The sequence below is a fragment of the Falco punctatus genome, assembly GCF_963210335.1.
Source record: "Falco punctatus genome assembly, chromosome: 4".
In the NCBI taxonomy this organism is placed as follows: domain Eukaryota; kingdom Metazoa; phylum Chordata; class Aves; order Falconiformes; family Falconidae; genus Falco; species Falco punctatus.
The window spans coordinates 13,602,155-13,626,646 of NC_137583.1; the positions used below are offsets into that span (position 1 = coordinate 13,602,155).

Genomic DNA, 24,492 nt, shown 5'->3' on the forward strand with positions numbered 1-24,492 from the left:
CCAGCAGTGTAACCGCGCAGCCCTATGACGTGGTATTGTCACAGACAATAACTGGCCATAAGCTCTGTACGGAGTCTGCAAGGCCTCAGCGCGGAGGCTCGTCAGGCTTGCTGAGGCTGAGGTTTTCTTGATCTGCCCACAGCTTTGTTTTACTTGATTTCAGCAGCAATTTCAGTAATTGACCAAATAACTATGGCTTGGTTGTACAGGTCTGTACAGTACAACCTCAGTTTTATACGGGCACTTGTAACAAGCAGTTATTCTATGAAGAATGAGGTATTTTAATGATAACAGTGCAGAGAAATAGTGCACTTGAGCAGCAGAGATATAGGATGTGCCAGAGGGGAACAGCAGCACAGGATGGCAAGTGATGGGACACAGACTTGACACTGGAGACCCCACAGCTCTGAATAACTTATGATCAGTTAAAGAAACACACACCTGGAGCTGGACTAAAGCGCTTGTAGGGATAATGAAGAGAACAAATAGCATCCAGCATACGTATGCTGTAACATAACCTGGAGCTGCAGACTGATGAGCAAAGGTGTGAAAGTGTCTTAGCAAACAAAAATGACCCCAAGCAGATCCTGACTAGAGGAGAAAAAACCATCAATGTGAACATAATATCCCCCAGTGAGTAACATGCATATGTAACAATTTTAACCGCATTATTCTTTTTCTGTAACAATTACTGCAGGACTAATAACTATTAGACTATTACAATTTCAATTACACTTAAAGATGCTTTTGGCTTTTCATATACAAGGCATGTTGTGCCACATCTTCACCCGTAAAAAAAAAAAATTGAGTACAACAGCAGTCACACACAATATAGAGCAACAGCAGGCACGAGGGCACCCCTTAATCCCCTTTCACCAGCTCTTGTCCAGGATGATCTATTACCAGCTCCTAATGACGCTGAGGAGGTGGTTCATTTTCGAATAGGTCAGTGACTCATCGTTTTAATTCACTTCCCTCCACTACAAATCAATGAGCTCCTGAAACAGTATGATCCTGGACGACTGTTGTTTTAACATCTCACAGGGAAAGTAGACCCTAAAGGCACCTTCCAAAGCTAGGTCACCACAACTGGCCAGAAAGATGGACTTACTCTTGGTGGGAAGCAAGCACCTCCTGGTAAGTGGACACCTTTCAACAAAGGAGTTTTCGTGGATGTTGAGCAGATCCCCGTCTGTTTTCTCTTGCAGTGAAATAGGAATATCATACACCAGAAGAAAGCTGCCCTGTAATAAACTGGACCAGCCATGGCACTATCCAAAAAAACCACCTCCATTCTCTTGGTTACTTGGCTGCATAAGTGAGTTTTTCTACTGCTGGGCTACCCCACTCGCTGTACTGGGCGCAGCTAATAACAGCATTGCTTTATACCGTTACACTCAGGGGCTAAGATAAGCCTCAAGAGCCAATTCACCCTAGAGTTAAATTCACATAAGGAAAAATGTGCACGTGTTCATACACAGAAGGAATGTCTCAGCTGTTTTGAAACGGTGCAGAGGCAGCCATCGCCACCTGCCCCTGTAATGCAAGGGCTGCTGTGTCAGTCGTTTTCCTTTACACCCTGCTGAAAAGATCTCCCACTTCTACACAGGGGCTTTGACAGCATGCCCATCATGCCAAGACCCAAGCAACCCCCCCGCAGCGTAATTCAACGCCGCTCTCCCTGCACACCACTGAACTGTACCTCCAGCCTGTACCAGCTGTGCAAGAGCTGGATTTCTGTAAGAAACTCGCAGCTGCAGAGCGAGATAACCGTGAAGCAAGCCCCCTTGCTTCGCAATTCTCCAATTCCCATCCCTCACTCCCACCTCCACACCCTTCATCACTGCACTGAAACCAAGCACCAATGTTGCAGCTTGCAATTAAACATCATGCCATGATTTTGCAGGAAAGCAGCAGCACAGAAAAACGGCACCCTGAGGACTCCAAACTCACTAGATAAGCCAGCAGCAAGGCAATGAAGGGTAGTCAGAAATCTGTGTCCCCCGCTGGGAAGCCTCTGGAGAGGAGCAGCTGCTTTCAGCAACAGTCAGGGAAGCAGATGGGTGGCAGAGGACAGCTCTCCCTGGCCAAAAGCCACACTCCCTCTTAATTATTCAGAGGCAGAAACTGGATGGAATTCATTGCGGTGTCGCCTGTCACTGAATTACTCCCAGACAGTGGCAGTATGTGACCCTTGGCAAGGGGCACCCCCAAAGTGCAGAGGTAGTGCCAGCTGCCAGAGCAGCACAGGGTTCCTTACGGAGGAGCCTGACTGCGAGCTAGAGGCACGCAGCAGCTGCACAGCCCGTCCCCAGGCAAGGGCACGCTACAGCCAGCAAGCCTCACCTTACAGCCAGCCCTACAGAAACCAAGCATCGCAGCCTGGTTTGCAGAGCTTTTGCTTTCCGATCCCCAGCCCACTTACTAACAAGCCCCTGTGTATGCACGGTGACAGTGAAGGAATTACATTAAAGTAGGACAGGATATGCCAAAAAGCCAATTACAATGGCTATTTCAAAAAAACAACCCAGGAGCCATCCCTTTACACGGCCAAACACCCTTGGCAGGTGGTGGGTGGAAGAAAAAGAATAAATACAATTAAATAAGCAAGACAGACAGCTCAGCTTTGTGTTGTATTTGAAATGCAGTCTCCAGAGGCTGAGGAAGCAGCATGACTGACTAGGGCAAATTTTGAAATTCCTCAAAGGCAGGTTGCCTAGATGTGCAGCCAGACCCAGGCTGACAGAAACACTGCTAACAGCACCTACTTTGCTAGAGGATTATCACTGGATGTAATGGATGGAAACGAGATTAGATAGCTGGTAAACTCACAACACAGATCATTACTGTAAAGGGAAATTTTTACCCACTGAAACAGAACTTTGTCAGCTGCGTGCTGCAGTGCACTTGCAACCCTGTGCCAGGAAGACATTTTCTAACACATTTTGGTCATTTTTCCCAGATATTTGCCACAGTTGGCATAATTCTGAGCATGAAGATGTTAAGCAGAGACAGACAGACATGAAGTCACACTCAATAACTGCACTTTCATTACATGTTTTGATCTGAGCATCAAAAACCTTTTGAAGTGTAGTCATTACCCATGCTCTGCAGACCTGAAGGCTGGGGCATGCAGAGGTTTACAGAGTGGTTTTCCGAGTGGCACAGAACTCCTCAGTCCCATTAATTTCAACAGACAGATAGAATCCCCCACCACTGTGAGAAACTAAAGGATAGCTTGATTTTGCTCAAAGCCCCACACTCAGTCAGGAATAGAGCTAGGCACAGGCCTGTGGCTCAATCCCCAGTACTAATTGACTAATTAATAAGTGCCAGCCACACTGGAATTGCTGTAGTTACCACTGGACTACAACCTCATCTGTTGCGGAACACAGAAGCTACCAGGTGCTAGTACACAAGGAAGGGATGTAAAAGAGGACACAAAGCCCATGAAACATGGAGCAGCAAAATATGGCCAGTAAATTGAAGCATGCTCCCAGCACCTCTTTAAGTGCATGCCACAGGATTCGCAGCATGCCTGAACTCTGCTTTCATTTGAAAATTGGAGACAGAACACCAGCCTCCAGCCCCATGTGGGGACAGAGCCCAAATGCATTATATGCAGCTACCTTCCAGCCCATCAAGAAGGAACCTCCACAGCTTGTGGCTCCTGTGTTAAAGGCCAATTTAAGCAAGTCATTCAAAAGCTGTTTTCAAATGTTATTTAAAAAAAATTAAAAAGGCAGGAACACCAAGTTATTTCTTTCATACTCATTCACTCTCCATCAACTTGTATTGATCTCCGCAGCGCAGAGTTAAAGTAATCCTCATCTCCCATCTCCTCTAGTGCTGCTAACACCTCTGCTACTGGTCATTTGCTCACTTTTCCTGGAACCAAGCATAAGGTCTTAAGATTTGTTCCTTTGCTCCCCACTGCCTCTTATTGGTCTAGAAAGACTTTCTTATTTAAGGAAAAAACTCATGCAGTTTTAAAGGGCCTTAGCCATTGACAGAAATAAGGAAGCAAATGAGAGCATTGACAGTATCCACAAAATCACGTCGTCTCTGGATACTGAGGTACAGAAGAGGCAAGGAGCTGTTGATTATATCCAAATCCCGCACACCTTATATGAGGGTCAACCACATACCAGCTCTGAGCAGCCATGCCCCTCACCAAGCACAGAGTACTCTCTCTCCTCCTGGGACCTAGAGGGATGCATCCTGCAGGAACAAGACCTTGCGGCGTGAGGGGCACGAGGTTTTTTTCTAAGTCGCTGAAGACTGCCAGCCAAAGAGACCACATATCTCCCCAGCTTGAAGAGGAAAACCAGAGACAGAAGAAGGGTGAAGAGATGGTGTTCCCAAGGTGGAAGAAAACTGAGAGGCAGCACTACTCCCTTCCTCACACAGATCTACCGGCCCTCCCATCACAAAGGGAGGGGCTTTTTATGGACATGACTGCATGTACAACAATGAGAATGACTACCTCCTGTTCCAAGACGCAAGTAAGCAAAAGAATATTTAACGTAGAAACAAAATACTCCTTCCCAATAGTGCCCTCTGTTCAGGATTAACACATAGCCTTGAGACTACGTGATACTAAGCTGCTACAATTATTTACTAAGTCATCCTCCCAGCTCTGCTAAATTCATCCCACTCTGACAGCCCCTGGGAACTTCCCAAATTCCAGTAGTCAAAAGCAATAGATCTGGGCAAGGTAGTTCTAATAAGGGAGCTCCCGCTCCTGGAAACATTTCCCAGGACACACACAGAACAGACTGAACCTGCATCGGGAAAGCACGTTGGTACTAAGTAAGAAAAGAACAACTTACAATCACTATTTCTGTAAAACTGTCACACTGCCAGATAGTTTGCCTTATTCTCTCATTTTTCTCCTCATTTCTTTGCATCTCATTTGTTCCTAAACCTTTGAAGCCTCTGCTGCAAGGGGATGCAAACAAAGACAAAGCCTCCTGCCCCAAGTCCACATGCTACTTCTGTGGGGACTGCTCCTGTCAAACTGGGACCAAAGGTAAGACACAGGCCCTTTGTGCCCAGACACTGTAGGACCACCTAAACTTTGCTCCAAGAACAGAGAGGAGAAGATTTTACCTTTAAAAAAAAAAAAAAAAAAAATGGAAGACAGAAGAAAAAAAATCCACAGGCCAATCTCAGCACCATCCCGTAGGACCCAAGTGAGATCTCTCAAACCTGATGTAATCCTTGCCTCTAGTAGCAGATTCCCTCTTGGGTTGTACAAGGCAATACGCAAATGTGAGCCAGGACCTTTTTTGCTCTCTGCACAGATGAATCAAGTGTCACCAAGATGACTAATAGAATCACATGTACAGGAAAAAGTGACAACACCTATAGTCCAAATAAATACTCAGAATAGCCTCCGACTCTGGCAACAAAGCAGCAACCAAGGTTAACACAACTGCTAAAACAAAAGCAATACCTTGTTCACAGTAGAAATAAATTTGTTAAGTAAAAAAGCGTGTTACTTCATAGACAGCTTGAAAAGCATAGAACTGTATTTATCTCGCAGCCTCAGCAAGAGGTCTTTATTCATCAAGACACAGCAGTTTAGCTGCCAGGGTCACTGACACCCCTACTTAAATACACAGATGGATCTAACCACATCTTAATACATAGCACTTCCTTGATCTCAAACAGTACAGGGGAGCCCCCTTCTCCTTAAATCCAGAGTGATATTGATGCAAAATACCTGAAGCTGTCAAAAGAAAGTATGTTTGATCAAACTAATTTCCCAGTGGGAAGTAGCTCTCTCAATGCTATCAATGGAACCAGCGAGATAGAAAACAGTTCTGGCTCAAAAAACAAAAGCCAGTAATTACTAGATGCCAAGTTCATCTAACATTAATGAGGGGTAAAGTCAGTAACAGGGAAATCACCATAATTGTAAAATTTGTTTTAGTTATTTTATTTGAATTCCTTCATCTTCCAAAGACAAAGCAGGGGTAATGGGGGCGGGGGAAGCTAATTCATTCCCTTGACAAAACAAGAGGGATGAAAAAAACAATCCTACCTGAATTTTAAATTGACAGTGGAATTACTTTTCTTCTCAACGGAAGGAGTCCATGAGAAGATCAAGTATAAGTGGACAAAATGCAGACCCTTCCAAGACTAGGTGTTTTATCCCAGGCCGATCGCTGCAGAAGAGAAGCTGCCATTTATAGAGGCCATCAGAATGGGACTTGTTTACTTATTTTTCCAGATCAAATACTGCCTAGACTCCAACCCCAGTTACACCAGTGTCAATCCACAGTAGCTGTACTTATTTCAGGAACACAAACAGATGTTTACATGGTATAACTGCATTTGGCCCAAGATGTGCGTGCAGGAGCAGTTCCCATACATGCGGGGTCATCTCCAGCATCCACTGGAACAGATGTGCAGCCTCTCTGGGAAGAGAGCACTGTGGGGAAAAAACACAGCAAGTTTTTTACTTGCTCTAGACATTACACAAGCCTTTCAGGCACAGATCACTGCTCTGAACTTCAGTGTTAGGACTCACTTTTTAAGAAATGGCTCCAATTATGTGATGCAGAGCTCAAAAAATGCCCAATTCACTGTCTTAGGGCTCATCTTCAAAGGGATAATTTCAATAGAACTAGAACCTGATAATTATTCTACTATATTTATACCTCTATAAATTCAATTCTGTTTCAAAGTAAGTAATTTTATTGCACTGTAATAACGTCAAATAATTAACAAAATAGTCATTTTTATTCTAAAACAGGACACCCATAGGAAGGCCTATAGAGACAACCTGACTTTGGCTCAGCAAGGATCTGGCTGTGGCTATAACTAAGCAGCTCCCCTGCACTTGGCATCTACTTAGAAGAGACAAACAGTAAACAACAACAACAAAAAAAAAGGTGGAGCAAATCATCTACCTCAAACTTGCCACACACCTCAGTTTAACCTCAGCAATCTTCATCTCCGCGCAGCCCAGGGCATCAGAAGACCCCTGAGTCAGCAGCTGCAATCACAGGTCAAGACTGGAGCAGTTTCAAAGACCATGCCCATTTCCTGGGAATTGCCCACATGCTTTTCCAATATGCTTGGCATGAGCCCGCAGCAACACCAACAGGACTGGACAACAACAGGCATGGCCTGAATCCAGATGGATCTAGCAGTTCCTCTCACCATGAAATTCTCCTGGCTACCACAATTCACGGTTTCCATCAAGGTCTTCAGCTTTCTGAAAGGTTCCCTCCACACTTTCCAACCTTGGCACCTCTAAAGGGAGAGCATGCCAAACCACTGCAGGTGATGCATTTGCTCAGCATCGAGCAGCATCACTCAATATTGCTAAGACTCCTTTGCAAGAAGCCCTACAGAATATAACAGTTTAAGCGAGAGAGAGCAGAACTGCACAGTGTCCATCCACTTTCATACAGCCAAGTTCTGTGAATACAGAATGACACTTGGGTTGTAAAATCTGGCAGACCACTTCAAAAGCAGAAAAACGATGAATCTGTCTTTAACTGAATCCCAACGAGGCTTTAGAGTCATTCCGTAAAACCTTTGTGGCCTCATCCCCAAGTTGCACACGACTTCTCAATCAGAGCTAAATTTGATGATTGTTGAAGTACAGGATCAAAAGCAGCAGCCCAAACTCAGTGCAGTGTGACAGCCAGCGAGGAGGGGAGCAGGCAAGCAGAGCGCTGGGAGCAGCTATTACTCCCTCACTCGATGGGTACCAAATCCACATCAACATATTAATGAACAAAAAAAGACCCCATCAAAGCCTAGCAGGATTTGCTCTGGCTGTCCCATCAGTTTGATGAATGAACATTATCCCTTAAGCATTACCACCACAGCCTTCAAGCGATCCTAATTCCCCACCACACTTCACTGGAGGGTCAGAACCTCTATTTTTACACTTTGTTTAAAAGCAGTGGCCTGTATAATGAGTATTACCAACAAACAGCAGCCCATAAATTCCCCGAACGCTGTGCGTGCAAGTCCTCATCTCTGACAAAGCTTGGATGCACTGTAAGAGTATCGCATGCAGGAATATATTAATACACAGCACTCAGCAGATAGACATAACAGCTCTTCAGCTGCAGAGCAGTTCAATTGCACACTATTTAAGCAACAGCCACCCAGCTGATTTTCTTCACTGAAAATTAAGTACCAGTAAAATAGATCACATCATTGTAGGTTTGGACAAAAGGACGCTGTAAGGCAACGTATTAAAACTGAACACACTCAACCTGGCACTGAAAGATGGTCCTAAGACAGTGTGATAAATACAAAAACCTGAATTCTGAATAACTGGATTATTTCTGACGTGGCAAGCACAAGAGCAAACAATCTTAAGCAGCGGAATAGTTCAACTGATTTCAAGTTATGCACACCACACAGCTTGCAAGATCAAAATGTTGATGAGTAAGAAAACAGAAGACAATTCACATCATTTTTAACAGTTACTCTATTTTAGTTATTCCACACGTCACATGTGCGTATCACAAATAACATGGAACTCAATGAAAGATCTAATTTTCAGCTAGTCATGCATAACTAGCAAATATCCATCTTATTGGAATGTTTCTTCTTTACTTAATCACAGACATCAAGGAGAATCCCATTTCCAGTCATAATTATAGTTTCACAGGTATGGAGCAAAACATCCCAATATGCTGTTCTGAGGACAGAATAAAAAGCTGATGTTTATAGCCCAGCTGTTATCACAGCAGTCTGTCTTGAGGGGCTTTATATTTTTACCTTCCCATTATAAAAATTTAAATAGCTCTGCCAAAACCATGAAAAACCACCCCCCTGCTAAGTTTTCCCCTGGGTCCCGGTCCTGCCAAATCACACCTGCAGCAAGATAAGGCAGGCAGAAAGGGAGATCTTGCAGCGGGTTTTTACTTTGTTGCCCTCATCCTGCACATCAACATGCACCAGGAGGGGCTTCCCTTTCCCCACGCACCACAGGACACCGCTGCCCATGGCTGCACAGCAGCAAAATACCCCTGTGTGCTCCTACAGCTGTTTCCAAGGTAACCCGATGGAGCACTACACAAGGGAAGGAAGCAAACAGCAGCATCGCAATCCTGCAATATTGTCACTTTTCCGAGCAGGTCTGTGTTGACCCTTCCCTGATGCCCCACAATTCATGCAACGGGTGGATAACTCACTTCATATCTTCTAATCCCATTACAACAGTCTACAGGCTTGGATTTTGTGGTTTCTTGTTTGGGGTTTTGGTTTTTCAATAAGGCATCATATTGGAGTTTTAAGGTGAGAGTCAAGTTTTCTGGTTTTACTGAAGGAAAACCATGCGGAGGAAGAAGGGGAATTACATCAACAACCTAAATTTACTCAGACTCTGTATTCCCTCCCAACAGAAGCAGAAAGATGTCTCCAGTTTAGCAAAGAGTGTCTGCCCACTACTGTGACCCATGTTATACAAGTCATACGCATCTAGATAACACTCATTTTCATCAGTTGGGATTAAACCATCTCCACACTGCTCAGTCTGCAGATAGTTTATCCTTCCTAGGCATCCAGTTTCCACAACCACTCAGATGTGCCAAAATCCCTAGAGAGTTTCCCACCTGCCCACATACATTCATGCTCCCAAAGCAGAAATTAGCCTTTGCTTCTTGTGCTACTGGAAGCAGCAAGAACACAGTGCAGATCCTGCAGACCTCACATAAAGAACAGCAGCACAAGGGGGGTGGGGGGAGGAAATCAGGATGGCAAAGGGTCTGGCATGAACAGCTAGTTCTCGCTGCTGCCCTGAGAGAGGACTAGCTGTCAGGAAGGTAAACCAGCACAAGATCTGGCTGCACAGCTCTGTACATACAGCAATGGACAGAACTGCCAGGCTGCATGCTCTAACCTCTGATCCCAGGTGTGAGACAACTCCACAGCCACGCAGAGAGAAGCAAATCAACCCCCTGACTTAGGAGCAGCAGGGCTGTTATCAGTACAGGATGGAGGGAACACATTTCCCACCAGCAATCTCCAAATCCATAAGCACAAAATATTTTTTTTCTACATGAAACAGAGCAAGGAGTAACGCATCCCATGTACAACCCTCTTGTGGTTGGGAATAACAATACATTACAGCATGAAGAACTCCAACACGCTGGTCAGGAGTCACCCCCGTTCCTCAAGGAATATAAATTTTAAGGCAAAACATGCATAAGGGAACTCATTATGGGTGATGTTTTGAAATGGCAATCATACTTCAGCACAGTTCATGTATACCTTGTATTTCCCTATGTGACTTACCGTGGCTGACCTTTTGAATACCAACTCTGATTAACGAAGCTTCCAACCCAGCACTGAATGGCAGCAAATTGCAAGAGATGCTCATCACATTAATATTCAGTAACCAAAATATACCACTCTTCTAATCACAACAGTGCTTCTGCTGAAAGCCCCGACATTTCCTTCAGGAGACATTTCCTTCAGGAACTCGAGGACTGCGGTCCTCAGAGGAAGTTAACACTCTGATGGGCTACAGCATGCATGCCTTGGGGAGAAGCTCCCCAGCTCAGATATCTGAAACAAAACCTACCAAATCTGCACAGCCACGGAGATGCCAACAAGGCAAACATAACTTGTTTTGAGTAAGGAAACCCAGAAGTCAGTATTCCTTCATAGACTGTTTGGAGGTTGGCTTACAAAATCAAAATCTGAACAGAACCCTGCTGAGATTTCCTGGCAGCACTACACATGACATGATGTGAAGCCTTCTTGAGCATCCAGCTAAACCCCACACCATAACTGTTAACACTGCAGTGCTACAAAAACCTTACCAAATACCTCCTCTGCTACCCCTGCAGAGTTAGATGCTGTAATACAACCATCAAACTGGTCACCTCAGGGAAAGGGGGGGGGAGAGTTCCTTACAAACTCAGCATGTTCTTTAGCATACACCTCCTCCTCTACACAGTACATCAACTTGAGCCTGCAAGATTTATTCCTCCAGATAAACCATTCCGTGATTAACTAAATGGTAACTTCCAAAGACCAACTACTCTTGAGGCATCTGTGGAAATAAATGCAACGTCAGTAGGAAAAATGCCCAGCATACTTGAAGGGATGCACACCAGTCACAGACTTACCGCAGTGCTGGGACTGAAATCAGAGGAAGGGACAATGAGAAAAGGCATTACACAGACCCCAGAGACAAGAGCCAGTACGTACATATGAAGTCACAGGGAAAGTAACCTGGCAAACACACTAACCCAGTACAGCTGTACATCCAGAGCTTGCTGCTGTAGATGTTTTATAAGGCCCCTGAAGCCATCCCTGGTCCAGTGGTGCAAGAGCATCCCCATCAGCTGCAGCAGAGCAGCATTACAAAGCACTGCACCGTAACAGGGTCAAATTCACACCAACAGGTCTCAGGGTAGCAAACAGGGGATCGATTTACTCTTCTACAGGACAAGATTTTTAACAGCTCTGTCCCAGGTGGCTGGAGCCTCTGAGTGGAAGCCATGGTCCCAGAGGGGTCCGGCATCAGAAATTGTGTTCTCCCAAAGCAGTGGGAGCAAGGAAGCAACATTACAAAGACTCAACAGCTCAACGGCTCTGTCCTGACACCTTACAGTTTCTCTCTATACTTATTAACCAGCAGGACCTGAGAATTCCTCGATTTTTGCATTACTTGCATCAAATGATGCAACAGTGCCACTTCAGATACCTAGTACATCTGCTTAGCAGTGCACGATCTAGAGAGGGAGTCAGGGGAAAGGATGCATAAGAAAACCCAGTCGTTAACTGCTTGCAGCAAAGCAGCTGAAGCTGGCATGACACGTTCCTGCTTACCTCTGCCCATCCCAGATCAGCTCCTCCACCTGAGCCTTACTAGGGCTCGTTAGAGCTGCACTTCATTTCGGAGACATAAACTTTCCCCACCACTTGCATCCCTGTTCATCTATAAATCCAAGAGCCAGAGTGCAGGATTTGAGCCTCCCTTATGCTGTGCCACCTTGTGGGTGCTTTCTCTCGGCTTGTATGAGCTGCAGGTCCAGCATTTATTTATCACACTCTTGAACATGTAAACAAAATAATTCACAGTCACTGGGAGCAACAGTAAGAAGAACAATAGGAATCAAATTACCGCGACACGTCCTCCGTACAATTCGCAAACCCTTTAACCCCCAGTTGGAGTTGGGCACTGAGAAAAATTACCGGCTGAAAACAGCAGCACCAGTAGCTTTAGAAAGTTAGAGCTCAGATGCTGCAAGCCCCTCTAGATATCCAGAAAGGACCGCTCAGCCACCTCGCACTCAGGCTTGTCCCTACCACTTCAAGAAGAGGGGGACGGGGGGACCTGAGCCCAAGGCAGCGCGGGGATGGAAGGACAGATTTGCTGCAGCAAAGTTTACCAGCACGAAGAACATCTCCCCTCCACCCCCTTCATTCACAGAGCCCCACGCCAGCAGAGGATTGCCCCCCTCCCACAAAGAGAAATTGAAAAATAAGGAAAAGGCGAGGCGGAGGGCAAACCCGAGCATCCCCAGCCTCCTCTCCCCCGGCCGCGCTCACCGTCCTCTTGCATCCGCTGCAGGCACAGGGCGAGGCTCTTCCTCCAGCCCGGCATCGCGGCAGGGGCAGCGCTGCCGCCCCCCGGGGCAGCGGCTCGGCTCTAGGGGCCCGGGGGGGCCGGCGGGAGCGGCGCTGCCGAGCACGGCCGGGCTCCCCGCCGCTTTATCGCCGGGCGGTGCATGCGGCGGCGGCGGGGCCGGGCGGGGGGAGCGGCGCTGCCCGCCCCCGCCTGCGCACGGCCCCGCGGGGCGCAGCGCCGGGCCGCCCCCCCAGCCGCGGGTGGCGAGGGCGAGCCAGCACAGGGGGCGGGGGGCGGCCAGCAAGTAGCCCGCCTGTGTAGATGTTGTACGTTTTCCGCCGGGGGGGTCCGCGCCCCCGCCTGCCGCCGCGCACCGGGCGCGGACCCACACCAGCCTTACTGCGGGTCCCCGATCACCGGCTGACGCTGAGCAAACGGCCGCACGGGGAAGGCAGGGCGGGCACGCTGTCCATCGGCCGTACCGCCCGACCTGGCGCCTCTCCCCTGTAATGAGCGGCAGCTAACGAGCGGCAGCTGCCTGGCAGCCCTGACACAGGTGTGCTCACTGATGCATGCATTTATTCTCAGGGTTCTCCGGTAAATAAAGTTGCACAATAGTCGGGCTGATCTATTTCATCTTTTTCACCCCCACTTGTCAGCAGCTGAAGGGGTGGGGGGGTCTTAAAAAGCATCTTTGCCGTTTCTTAATATTCCAGACGCTTCAGTGCTTTTACATGGACACAAAGGAGATGTTTATTGCATGTGCTAGGGTAATCATGTTTTTAATTTCCTGGGGGCAACATATCTCCGCAATGACTAGCAGCTTCTTTTTGTTCTTCATTAGGCCTTTTATTAGCTGGCTCATAGGTCTCACTCTGCATCTCTACCTCCCTTTGTGAGAGTGATAATGTTCCATGCAATGTCTGCTGTCGTCTAAAATATTATGGACCAAGCTCACCCTGGGATAGCAGAAGTTAATTCAATTTCAGAAAGCTAGCATCTGATACCACCCGGTCTGGACAGGACAGCTACAGTACCAAAGGAATATGTTCATCTGTACACATCCATACATAAGACTTCAACTTATATTTCAGACCAGCTTTTTCAGTCCCTCCCTGAGCAGCTGTTGCAGGACAGCCGAGCAGGCTGCTGAGGGGCAGCAGACTCTCCCTCCATGCTCTGCCTGCAGCTCACATCCGAGAAGCATTTGCCATTTCAGGCACTGGCAGCCAGGTTTACAGGGCAGCCAAGTGTGACATGGCATATGCCAAGCTGGGCAGCAGGAGTCTGGAAACCTCTCCGCTGCCTGGTGGAAGCTGAAGTGACTCAACCCAAAGGCACTTCACAAAGAGGCAGCTTGAAACAACCTCCTGCAGCTCTGTGCACACTGAGGGAGAAAACCTGCTTCTGCAGAAAGGGGCTGAAAGCAGGAACCTATGAAACTCCAGCACTTTGGGGGAGTCGAAAGGGATGAGGATCCTAACTGAGGTATTTGAGTTAAAGACCTATGCTTAAATTAGCTAATTTTTTTTATTATTATTATTTCACTCTCCCAGGTTCTTGAAGAGCCACATGGAAGCTGGGCTGTAGCGGATCTGTTTCAAAGTTACTAACAGTAAGTAGTGTGTTCTCCCAGTGACTTAAGCTGGGATAACTGCAAACACATGAGAACAGCCCTCTTCTTTTAAGCACAAGTTTGCAACACTGCAGAGGGTAGACAGCAGCATGCAGTGCCTGAGAACTGCCCGGTTCCCTTCACAGCAGAGAGCAGCCGTGCTGTAGGGCTGACTCCCTTGCACGTTGGAGCCAGGGAGTTACCCATTAGTTCCAACGACAGTGATTGGAGTGATGGCACCTGAAGGCTTATTGCTCCAGCTGGAGCCATCACTTCTACAGGAGATTTCCTGAGAAGTCAGGAGCGCTGCTGTAGCTCTGCCCTGCCCATCTCCCACTAGCAGCACAGAAAACTTCACATAAACAAAAATAATTTTTTGTCCACATTCACCATCGGAGTAGAAAACTAAGTAGGGATTGACTGCCCACCCAGCTATAACTTCTTAATAAGCTCCTTTCTTTGCACTAAATATAGCACATTTCTGCAGTTTGATCCTTGGGGGAAACAGCCCCCTGTAATTTCATTACAGGTGTACCTGGTACCTTTGGGACTTGCAACAAATCACAACTCCATAGTTGGATTGGATCAGGGCACATCACACTAACTTATAGGAAGTTTGTGATCTGGACCAAATATTTTGAGCTGACAGCAAAACTCAGAAGCTTTTTAGGGAAGGATTAATCTGAAGCCAGCATATATCCTGGTGGAAGGAGATGATGTTCAGTAGTTAAAACCCAGCACACAAAGACAAGCGCTGTTGAGTTATGACTGACTCAACCACCCACACAGGCAAATCACCTGTCCTTTCTATGCCTTAGTTTCCTCAGCTGTAATTTATAATTGCTTGATGATATTCAGATTCTTGGCATTAGAAAAGGATTCCCAGAAAAGTGATCATTATTGATCTAGCATTGCTCTCAGGAAAGGTAATGAGAGTCTGAGGAAAACACAACATAGGAAGGGGCTTTTTTTAAAAGTAAGATCAAGTTGACATTTTTTATATCTAAAGGCTCATCTGTTTTTGCCATTTACACTGGCTGATCTCATAAAAGACTTTTTCCCTTAAATCTCTTTAGAGCACCATGGCTACAATGGTAGTACTTTTGAAGGACATTGGTGCCACAGAAACATGAAAATAGCAGGCATGTTACTAGCTGAAAACGTAGCTCAGGGCTTTTAACAATTGATGATTTGGCACATACATTATTATAGAAAGAGCCAAAGCTACTGTGGTGAGATTTTCTCAAGCGCTGGACATTAGCCTGACTTCAGTACTCACATGGGAAACTGTTAGAGAAAACAAAACATTGCTAAAAATACTGGTAGTGAATTCATAAGCAGAATCAACACAAGACAGATGCTATGGTACATCTTCAGAGGGAAGCCATGGAGGGATATTTCAAGCAGCAGAAGGTCCACAGGAAACCTTAGAAGTGAATATCCATAAGCCTGAGCAGTGTCTAATCTGTCTATATGACAACTGTCCAGCTGTAGGACTTCGGGCACCACTGTGACATGGATAGTGCCCCAACTTTAGAAGGTGCTACTGTTCTCCCGCTCAGCTGCACCATCCTGCAGAAATGGTTATCAAACCAAATTTATGAGGCAAAGATTCCTCTTTAGCCACACGCCCTGGGACAGGATGACCTGTCTTGATCAACTGAGGACTGAACTATGCCCTGTGCATGGACTGTTTCACCAGCTGGTGGTCCTTGCACACGGAGTAAAATATGGCTGAAATCCCAGCTGCTTGTATGTTGGGCAAAAAGTAAGGTTTCTGCCCTGCAGTGCCTGCAGCCTAAACAAGCAGCATAGTTCAGAACAAAATGACTGGAGGAATGACAGTAGGTCTTGAGTTGCAGGTTTGCTCTTAATGGGTTTGTAAAGAACATAGTATCTATAATCCTAGGTAACTTCAAGTTCTGCACCTCCCTCCCAGCAGCTTTCTTTGGCATATGAGAGGAGGGAGTTGCATCCACTGTTCTTCTAAGTACCGCTAAAGCTGTAAAAATTAAAGATGAAAACACCATGTTTTCCAGTCTCAGGAGATGGCTACTGAGCAAAGGTTCAGGCCTGACCGAGCATGCAAACCAGGCTTTTCAAGTCAGATGGATCTCACACTTTTCTGAACACTGTATGCACAGGGTAGTAAGCAGACAGTGATACCGCATGTGTGGTGAGAGGAGGCTCCCAAGTACAAATCCCACTATTAAACTGCAAGGGTTAAGGGAGAATGTCTAGGCCTTTTAGCTTCCATTTTATCCTTGATCTACAAGACTCCAGACATCTCCAGCAAATTCTTCTGTCATGTATTCCCTCACCTTGGAGGTCACTCACTTCCTCATCCCACAATGAGAATAAGCTGACTCCCTGCAATAAGGAAAGTTAGTGAAATGAGACAACCTTCACTTTCAGCCCCAAACCAAGTGACTTGAGAGTTCCCCTTTTGCGATTTCTGAGTCAGTGGTGATCTGGCACTTGGGAGTCCCTTTGGAGTGGTGTTCTGCATCCCACCATTCCCAGCAGCTTGACTGGGAGTGAAAATGTACCAGTAGTTGAGGTGACACCCCCCCGAGGCCACACTGTTTCAACAGTGATCTGGAGGCATCATGAAAGCCTCCAGGAAACAGAGAGGGCTGTGGGCTTTTTCCTCCCATATTGACCTACTGCTACTGCCTGGCAGCATTCAATAGTTAAGATCAAGCTAGAAATTACTTTGACCTATGTAGTCCTGCACAAAGGAAATCTATTTAGATATCTTGAATAAGCTTTTCCTTTCTCTCTCCCCCTCCTGGACTTAAGTAAAAAAAAAGAAAAAAAATTTCTTTCTCTACCAAGGCTGGGCTACTCTGCTGAGTGTTGAAGCAGTGCACCCTGTATCCTTACAACTGTATGTAGGGGGGACAGGGGACTATGGGCAATGTATTTCCATCCCACCATGACATGTAAATAGCACACAGCTGCTCTAACAAAGAGCCAGTCTCTACTTTCACATCCCAGGCATGTGCACTGCGGCTGGGGGTACAAGGCATAAATCTCTGTCACAACACAGCGTCAGAACGGGTTTATTTCACTGAAGACTGCTACACTCTCACTTGTATGCAGTTGTGTGTCCCATAACCCACAGACAGCAGTGAACAGCATTGAGATCATGGAATTTAAAAATAATCCTGTCACGGAAGAAGATTAAAGGCAGTTTTAAAATGGATTATCTTCATTTTCCTGCCACCACCAGAGGTTGATTCATAGCAAGTTTACTTACTAACCTAACTTGGTTCTGTTTTGCCTTAAACACGGGCAGTGCAAACAGTTCACCTGCTTTTTTGTTGTTGTTGTTGTTGTTGCCTGCTTCCTGTTAGAAACTTCAGGGTGTACATTCAGAAATACTCATGTCCAACTAGGTTTTGAAAAATGAAAGCAATCCGTCATTCTCCCTCTTCTGAGTGATGCTCATCTCTCTGAAAGGCTGAATAGCTTTTAGACAGACAGAGAGAATGTCCTTGGATTTCACTGACACAAGTACATACCCCATTTACAGGCACTGTGAGGATATGGTCACTGCTGTGCTCTGTTCCTGCTGGAAGGGAGCTCAGGTGCTCCTTGTTTCTGTCCCAAACACTTGGAGTTGCTCCAAAGCTGGTTCCTCACCTCCTTCCTTGGAAATTACAGCATAAGTATGAAGAGGCTAAGATCCTCCTTCTTCACCTTCTTTCCTTCCTCACCTCCTTCTAAAGTCATCTTTGCTCTGCAAGAGCCCTGAAAACTAAGTGTGCAACAAGCTCTGAGCACTGAAGCAGTGAGGCTGTCTGGCAGCCAGCAAACCCACTGATACGAGGTATCTCCACTTCGCTTTCCTCCTCCTGCAACAGCACTGTCATCAGGTCTCTTCTCCTGGGCACAAGGTCTGTCTTTGCTGACCTGACTGCTGGGCTGATGCTAGTCCCAGAGCTTTGGCTTTCCTTCCTTTGAGGGTTCTTAACTTCTAGATGCTGTTTAGAGCAAGTCACAAACGTCAAATATCTTTTCTGCCAAGAACACTGGACTGGATGTCCACCTTGTGTTCCCAAACATGATCTCGTCACTTACTGCCAGTGCTCCACTACAGACATTCTCCACATTTACACATCAGTGACCTAGCAACAAGCAAGATGGTGCTGGGAGGACTACACAGCCTAGCAAAAAAAAATCCAGAGAAGCTTTGCATCTTTCTCACTGCTTGCCCAAAAACATCAGTGTTTAAGCAAGACTTAGAGGTCCATACCTCCTGCCCTGCTAATAGCAGGGTTTAGGGTTGTGAAGGTTGTGCAGTGCCCAGAGGTCCACTGCAGCTGCTGCCTATTGATTCCCAGGCTATTGAGGCACATGTCAGAAATTCAATACACTGAGGTGACTGTGTATATTACATGTTATTCTGTGTACCCTCCCAATGCAAGCAGTCAGCAGAGCCTGAAGCACCAGCAGCTGATACAGTTGTTTACTACTGTTAGTATTTGCTTACAACTGTACAACATAAGACACAACGCCATTTAGTCCCATCCTGTGTGAAGGCCTCCTCAGGACAGCCAGTGGACAGCTTTATCGGGGTTACTGTGAAGTTACTGCATGATATGGACTTACTTAGAAGTATAGAATTTAAAAACCAAGCCTGAACTTACTCAGTCACAGCAATGCAAAAGCCACTTTTCTAACTTGTGATTAAAGATGCTATTGCTGGAAATGTTTTCTTTTCCTTTCAAAACTGCTTTCACAATGCCCTCCTTCCCTTTTTGCTTGTTAATTTCTCCCTTGTACACACCATCTTTCCCCTTAGACACACACACACAGAATCACTAATAAAATATCACCCGTTTGCAACATATCTAAGTGTTTACCTTCATGAGTCACATAACCCTGTCAAGCAAGAACAGCGCTTATGACTGTTTACCCACAGTAAAGATCCCCATACCATCCCTCTGTATATAAAGGTTTTCATTCCAGGCATTCAAGTAGCAGCAAGATTTGCCTCTGGCTACATACGGTTTCATCTCTGCTCCTCATTGCAGAGGTGCCTCAGGGAAGTTTTACAAATCGGTTAAGAGAAAGAGTTATCAGGTTCAGGACAGTTGGTTCTGCACCACCAAGAACCCCAGGTATTAGACAGATCTCAGCCTACGAAAGTTTCCAATTAGGACATGCTCTACATTTTGCTTTGATTTCCTGATTGACACATTTTTCAATATGGGGAAGGATCTCTAAGCTGTCCCTATACTGCCAAATGGCATCTTTCTTGGTTACCAGCTGTGCAAGTAAAAAAGGTTGCTCACCTGCTGTTTGTCATTTCTCCCAGTAATAGCTTAGTGTCTTTTAACAACTACGGAAAAAATATGTAGCAGAAGTACTTCTGTGCCATCTGTTAACATAACAGCAGTATCTGCCACGCCCAGAACTCCATTTACAACTACACTGGAAGGGAACGGAGGACAAGACCAACCAACCCAGGTGCTCAGGACAGTCAGACTCAGGACAACAGCTGGCAGGTTTGACTGGGACTTGTATGGTCCTGCTGATCCTGATCCATCCAGACCCCATGAACTAGGAGCTATGAAACTCACCTCAAACTTGTTTAGCATTTGCGCATCAGTGAGAGGTGGCTCAGGACATGGAGACAGGCTTGGACCCACTCTTCATTCATGCCACAGTCTCAGGCTCCCGAGCTTCCCTTAAACCAGAGCTGGCATTAAGCACTCATCTGTTCCACCAAAAAACAGTTGCAACTATTGCACTTGATAGTAAGCAGAGAAACACTATCCATCCATCTCTCAGTAAGGAACATCAGCATTTGCTTTCAATATTGTCACTAGATAAAATTCAATGTTTTTCTTTTTTCTGGTTGGTGAACAGAAGCAGTCTGAGAAATGAGCAGAGTGCAGAAAGCAACACTACAGCTCTGTCAACATATGCTAAAAGCCATTACTATGACTGTCTTGCTTCTTCGTCCTTCTCACTGTGACCCAGCTCCAGCTGTCAGTAACACATTAATGACTACAGTCTATTTCAGATCAGAGAAGGAGGCAAGACAGTTGCAAATCATTGATATTGACTGTTGGTCTTAATGGAAACACTCTGTATTTTCACATGTACATTCAAGGGGATGGAAAAAGACAGTAATCAGCATTTCAGTGTTCTGATCTCTCCCAAACTAGCTGGCAAGGAAACAAGTACTGTGGGCAAGAGTTAAAAAATTTAAAGCCCCCTTCACTTCCATGTAATGTAGGCTTCCTCCTCCAGTGTTTCATAAAATACTTGAATTTACATTTTGTACAGCTCCTTGGTATAGCTGAGGAGTTGCTTGGCACTCATCAAGGCTTTAATAAAGCAATCATTGGACTTCTGCCTGATGTAGTTATTCATTTTGAAGTATTATTCTAGTTCTCATTCCGCTTGTCTATATTTGACTAATGACAGCAGTGCCACACACACACTTCCAATCTCTCTATGTACAGAGACTCAATATTTCTTTTCCCAATTATTTCTAAAATAACATCTATAATAACTCTAAGCTTTCTTTTGTGATACATATAGCAACACTTTGGTGCCTTCCGGGCTTCTATTTTTAGTAACCTTTGTATCAGGAGGCCTGCCCTGGAGCTGGAGTCCTGTTCAACAGCCAGACAGGGATCACTCAAGCAAGAGAAATGTGAATTTCCTTAGGGTGTGTATTTTCATGTCCCTCCAAAGCTAACAGCTCTGTTGGAGAATACCACACTTAATCTTCAGTCTTATCCCTAGCAAAGCCAGTCAGCTGTGAGTTTGAAAGGGTGGCAGCTGCTCATGCTACTTAACATATAAGCACTTGTCCAACTTTTATTTCATAGAGCTGGCCAAAGCAGAAGCCAAAACTCCAGTCCCACTAACCCATGCAGAATTTGAACTGGCACCCTGAAATCCAGGGTCAGCTCTTCTTGCTGCGTTCTTCACTTGTCTTATTTCTCACCTAACTTTACATGTACGGGACTGGAGGAATGGGGAGAAGAAACCAGTTTAATCCTCAAATGCTGGAGAGATGACAGGGAACTGCAAGGAGAAATGCTAATTTATGTAAGGTAACCTCTGCTAAGTGCTCACGGTACTGCTGAGAGATGAACTACGTGGCTTTAATAACAGTCTCATAGTGCCATCTACCGCGTTGCGATCCCATTACTAGCACGAGTGACAGCTCCGCGACATTGCTGCAGAGGGAAGCTGGGAGTGAGCCATCCACAGCTATCCCTTTCTTCCTTAGATGCTGCTCTCTTCCTGGGAAAGATTTTGCTATACAGCCTTTCGAGCATCAACTCAAACCCGCACAGTGCTCAACTACTTTGTCCAGAAAGAGAACTTATCTCCTTCACTTCATGTTTTGGGGGCAATTGATGAGTTGATGGATAGTGAAAGAACATTTGATTGCAGATAAATCTGACTGCTAAAAACAAAAAGGAATCCAAACGAGAACAGATCAAGGCTTTGAGCTATATGAGGGAAAAAAGTCCCTTGGTTCTAAAACATCTAAACAGCAGCACTACCAGAATATCAAAAAAGGAATATATGTACAGGATAGTTTTGTTCGCTTAATAAATGAATCACAGCTGCCACTTGGCCATCTATCCAGGCATATGGCAGATGACTGCTAGGTAACCAGTGCCCATATGGTAGAGAAACTCCATACCCAATTATGCCGATTTAAATCTCTCCGGTGCATCAAGGTAAAAATGATCATATGCCAGAGATATGTCCTGCCCAATTATACAGATTTAATCATTCCAATGCATCAGGAAATCACACAGAGCCATAATTTGCTCTATTATGCCAGCCCATCACCTGCTCAGTGTCAAGAACTAGACCCTGCATAAACAGAAAATATACAGAAGGGATGTCTTCATGTCTGCATCTCGAAGTACCATTCAAGGATCATTGATAACCAGCAGAACAAAGACTTTTTAATATATATACACTTATTCTTAAAACAGACACATGCTTTGGTGTTTCTAGCCTCAGAAGACAAATGAGAAACCTCAGGCTAGTTTTCTGTGGTTGTAAGGAAAAAAACCCATGCTGCTTTGTACTGAACTGAAATCCCGCTCAGTTCACACTGTAATGATACCATTCAATATATGTTTAAAATCACCAACAGCAATTCAACAATATTGTGCTAGCACAAGTAAATGTAAATTATCCCCCCTCTTCCAAAGTAGTGTAGCAATGTGCTACAGGACCCAGATTCCTGCCACCATGTCAGGAAACCTGAATTTGCTGCCATGAACCTGCTGGTTGAAAATAATTCAGCTCAAATAGTGGGATATATACACAGAAGCATTTCACAAGCAGTGAAGGTGACATAAATACAGCCCGCATCATCACCCTGACACTAAATGAACATAAATAACAGGGTTTAAACTCAAAGCTAGAAAGTAGCCTCTTTGCAAAGTTGTGGCTACAACAATCATGCGTCTGTCTACCTGACACAATCAATATCTCAGTGTTTTCTTCAAAAGAAGAAAAGCAGAGCATGAAGTAGGTACATGAGTTTCAAAGCTGCCAATTGTTATGCTCTGGTAGATGCCTTTTAATAGATACAACTTTACCACTGTAAAAGCTGTATCTGCTAGGCCACGTTCAGATTAAAGACAGAGCTGTAAGCAAAGCAGGCATGCATTCATTAACAACATCCTCTTGGAGATACGAATTAGTACTTCAGAAGAGGAAAAGATTTCAGGTTAAAAATATGCTTTGTAATTGGAAAACTATTGTAGGGTTTTGTTTGATTTTTTAAATAAAAAGTCAAAAGTTTTGGGATATATCCTGCAGCTTCAGCAATATTTTTGAGTAGAAAAAGGATCATTGAATTCAACTCCTTCTCATGAGCATCCCCTAGATTATAGTCTTCCCCTTCACTGTCACATTCCCCTCTTGCCTTACCTCTGTCCTGCATTCTCTGCAGACAAAAAACAAGGCTCTTCCTCCAGCCTGGCATCCCAGACATAGAAACAAAGAAATACAAGTCTAGTATCTTGAAGGAGCTTGCAGATGTGCAGCTGGAATGCAAAATTCAGCTTCTTTATAGGGCTCCACCTTGAAGGAGAGGCAAGTTCATCTATGCTTGCAAAGACAGGAAAACTCTGCTTCATGTGAAAGCCTGATTGTGAACCATCCAGGCTGCGTTTTGCTGCAGGGATGGAGCAACTTCACATGTCCACAGTGCAAGAAACAGATGGTGAGAGAGGATGGACAGATGAATGGGTAAATCTCAAGGAGCAGAGCAATTCCTTAAAGGGCATGTTTGTCTTTTATGCCAGCTGCACAGAAACCACAGACAACAATATATTGACAACACAATGTAGCCCATCACCTGAGGCTTCCTGTTCAGAGGATGAAAGTATCCACAGCCACCCCGCAGTGTAATTTATAAGCCAGTTTTCTTTGGAAGTTACTTGCTTCTTATATCTCCAGTTTAGAAAATGTATGTATTTATATCTCTCAGTTCAGAAAAATAGTAAGAAACCTACCCGTCTTTTGAACTGGTACTGTATCTTTTCTTATACATGTCAGACTTCAGAGCATGCACACATGGTCCCCAAAGAAGGAAAGGTTATTATGTCCATTTTAAGGCATCAAGGCTTGCTAAGATGCATACTAAAAAAATAATGGCTATCAATAACTGTTTTCTAAGCTAATTGCAGCTGAAATAACTATGTCCCTCCTACAGAATCTGTTGTAGAATGACATTTAGCCTATTTCTGATCTAAGTTGTAGAATGCTCTTAAGATATCCCTACTTTCTAGCTGTATTGGAGAAGAATTACAATTTCTACACAAGTAGCACGTAACAACACTCCCTCTCTCTCATAACACATACAAAGAGAGAAGAGGGGATACAAGATGATTTCAAGAGCATTATAAAACTGTACATAAAATACAGGTTTCCATAGAACAGGACAAGGCTACTTTAGATCTCATTTCAACTTAGCATTGTCACCATCAGATTTGTCCTCTGTGGCCATTTCATGGTTTGCAAGCAAATATAAGCTAGCACAAAAGCAGTCTGGCATTGCAGCTTGTGACCCAAGAGGCAAAGAGAGCCACATGTGTGCCAGGGAAAGGTTAAACCCTATTATTATGCACCACTTCTATTTTTTACTTTCTGTCTAGGATCATGCAAAATCCCTCAAACATTTAATCAAAGAATTACAATTTTTCTCCTAACCTGCACACCTGCTAATTACACACTCAAACGATTTTAAATTTTAGTCTTCATGAAAAAAAAAATTATCTATAGCATCCATCTAGACTTTTTACCAAAG

The 24,492-nt window shown here is 45.0% G+C and overlaps 1 protein-coding gene across 1 annotated transcript in view; it reads right to left on the reverse strand.

Annotated features, from left to right (window-relative positions):
* GRIP2 (glutamate receptor interacting protein 2) overlaps positions 1 to 17,551 on the reverse strand; it is a 293,641-nt gene extending 276,090 nt beyond the window's left edge. The window contains exon 1 of the mRNA XM_080385611.1: positions 12,544 to 17,551. Coding sequence (XP_080241737.1) covers positions 12,544 to 12,598 — 55 coding nt within the window. The 5' untranslated portion in view covers positions 12,599 to 17,551. The remainder of the gene's footprint in view (positions 1 to 12,543) is intronic.
* Between the last annotated feature and the right edge of the window lie 6,941 nt (positions 17,552 to 24,492).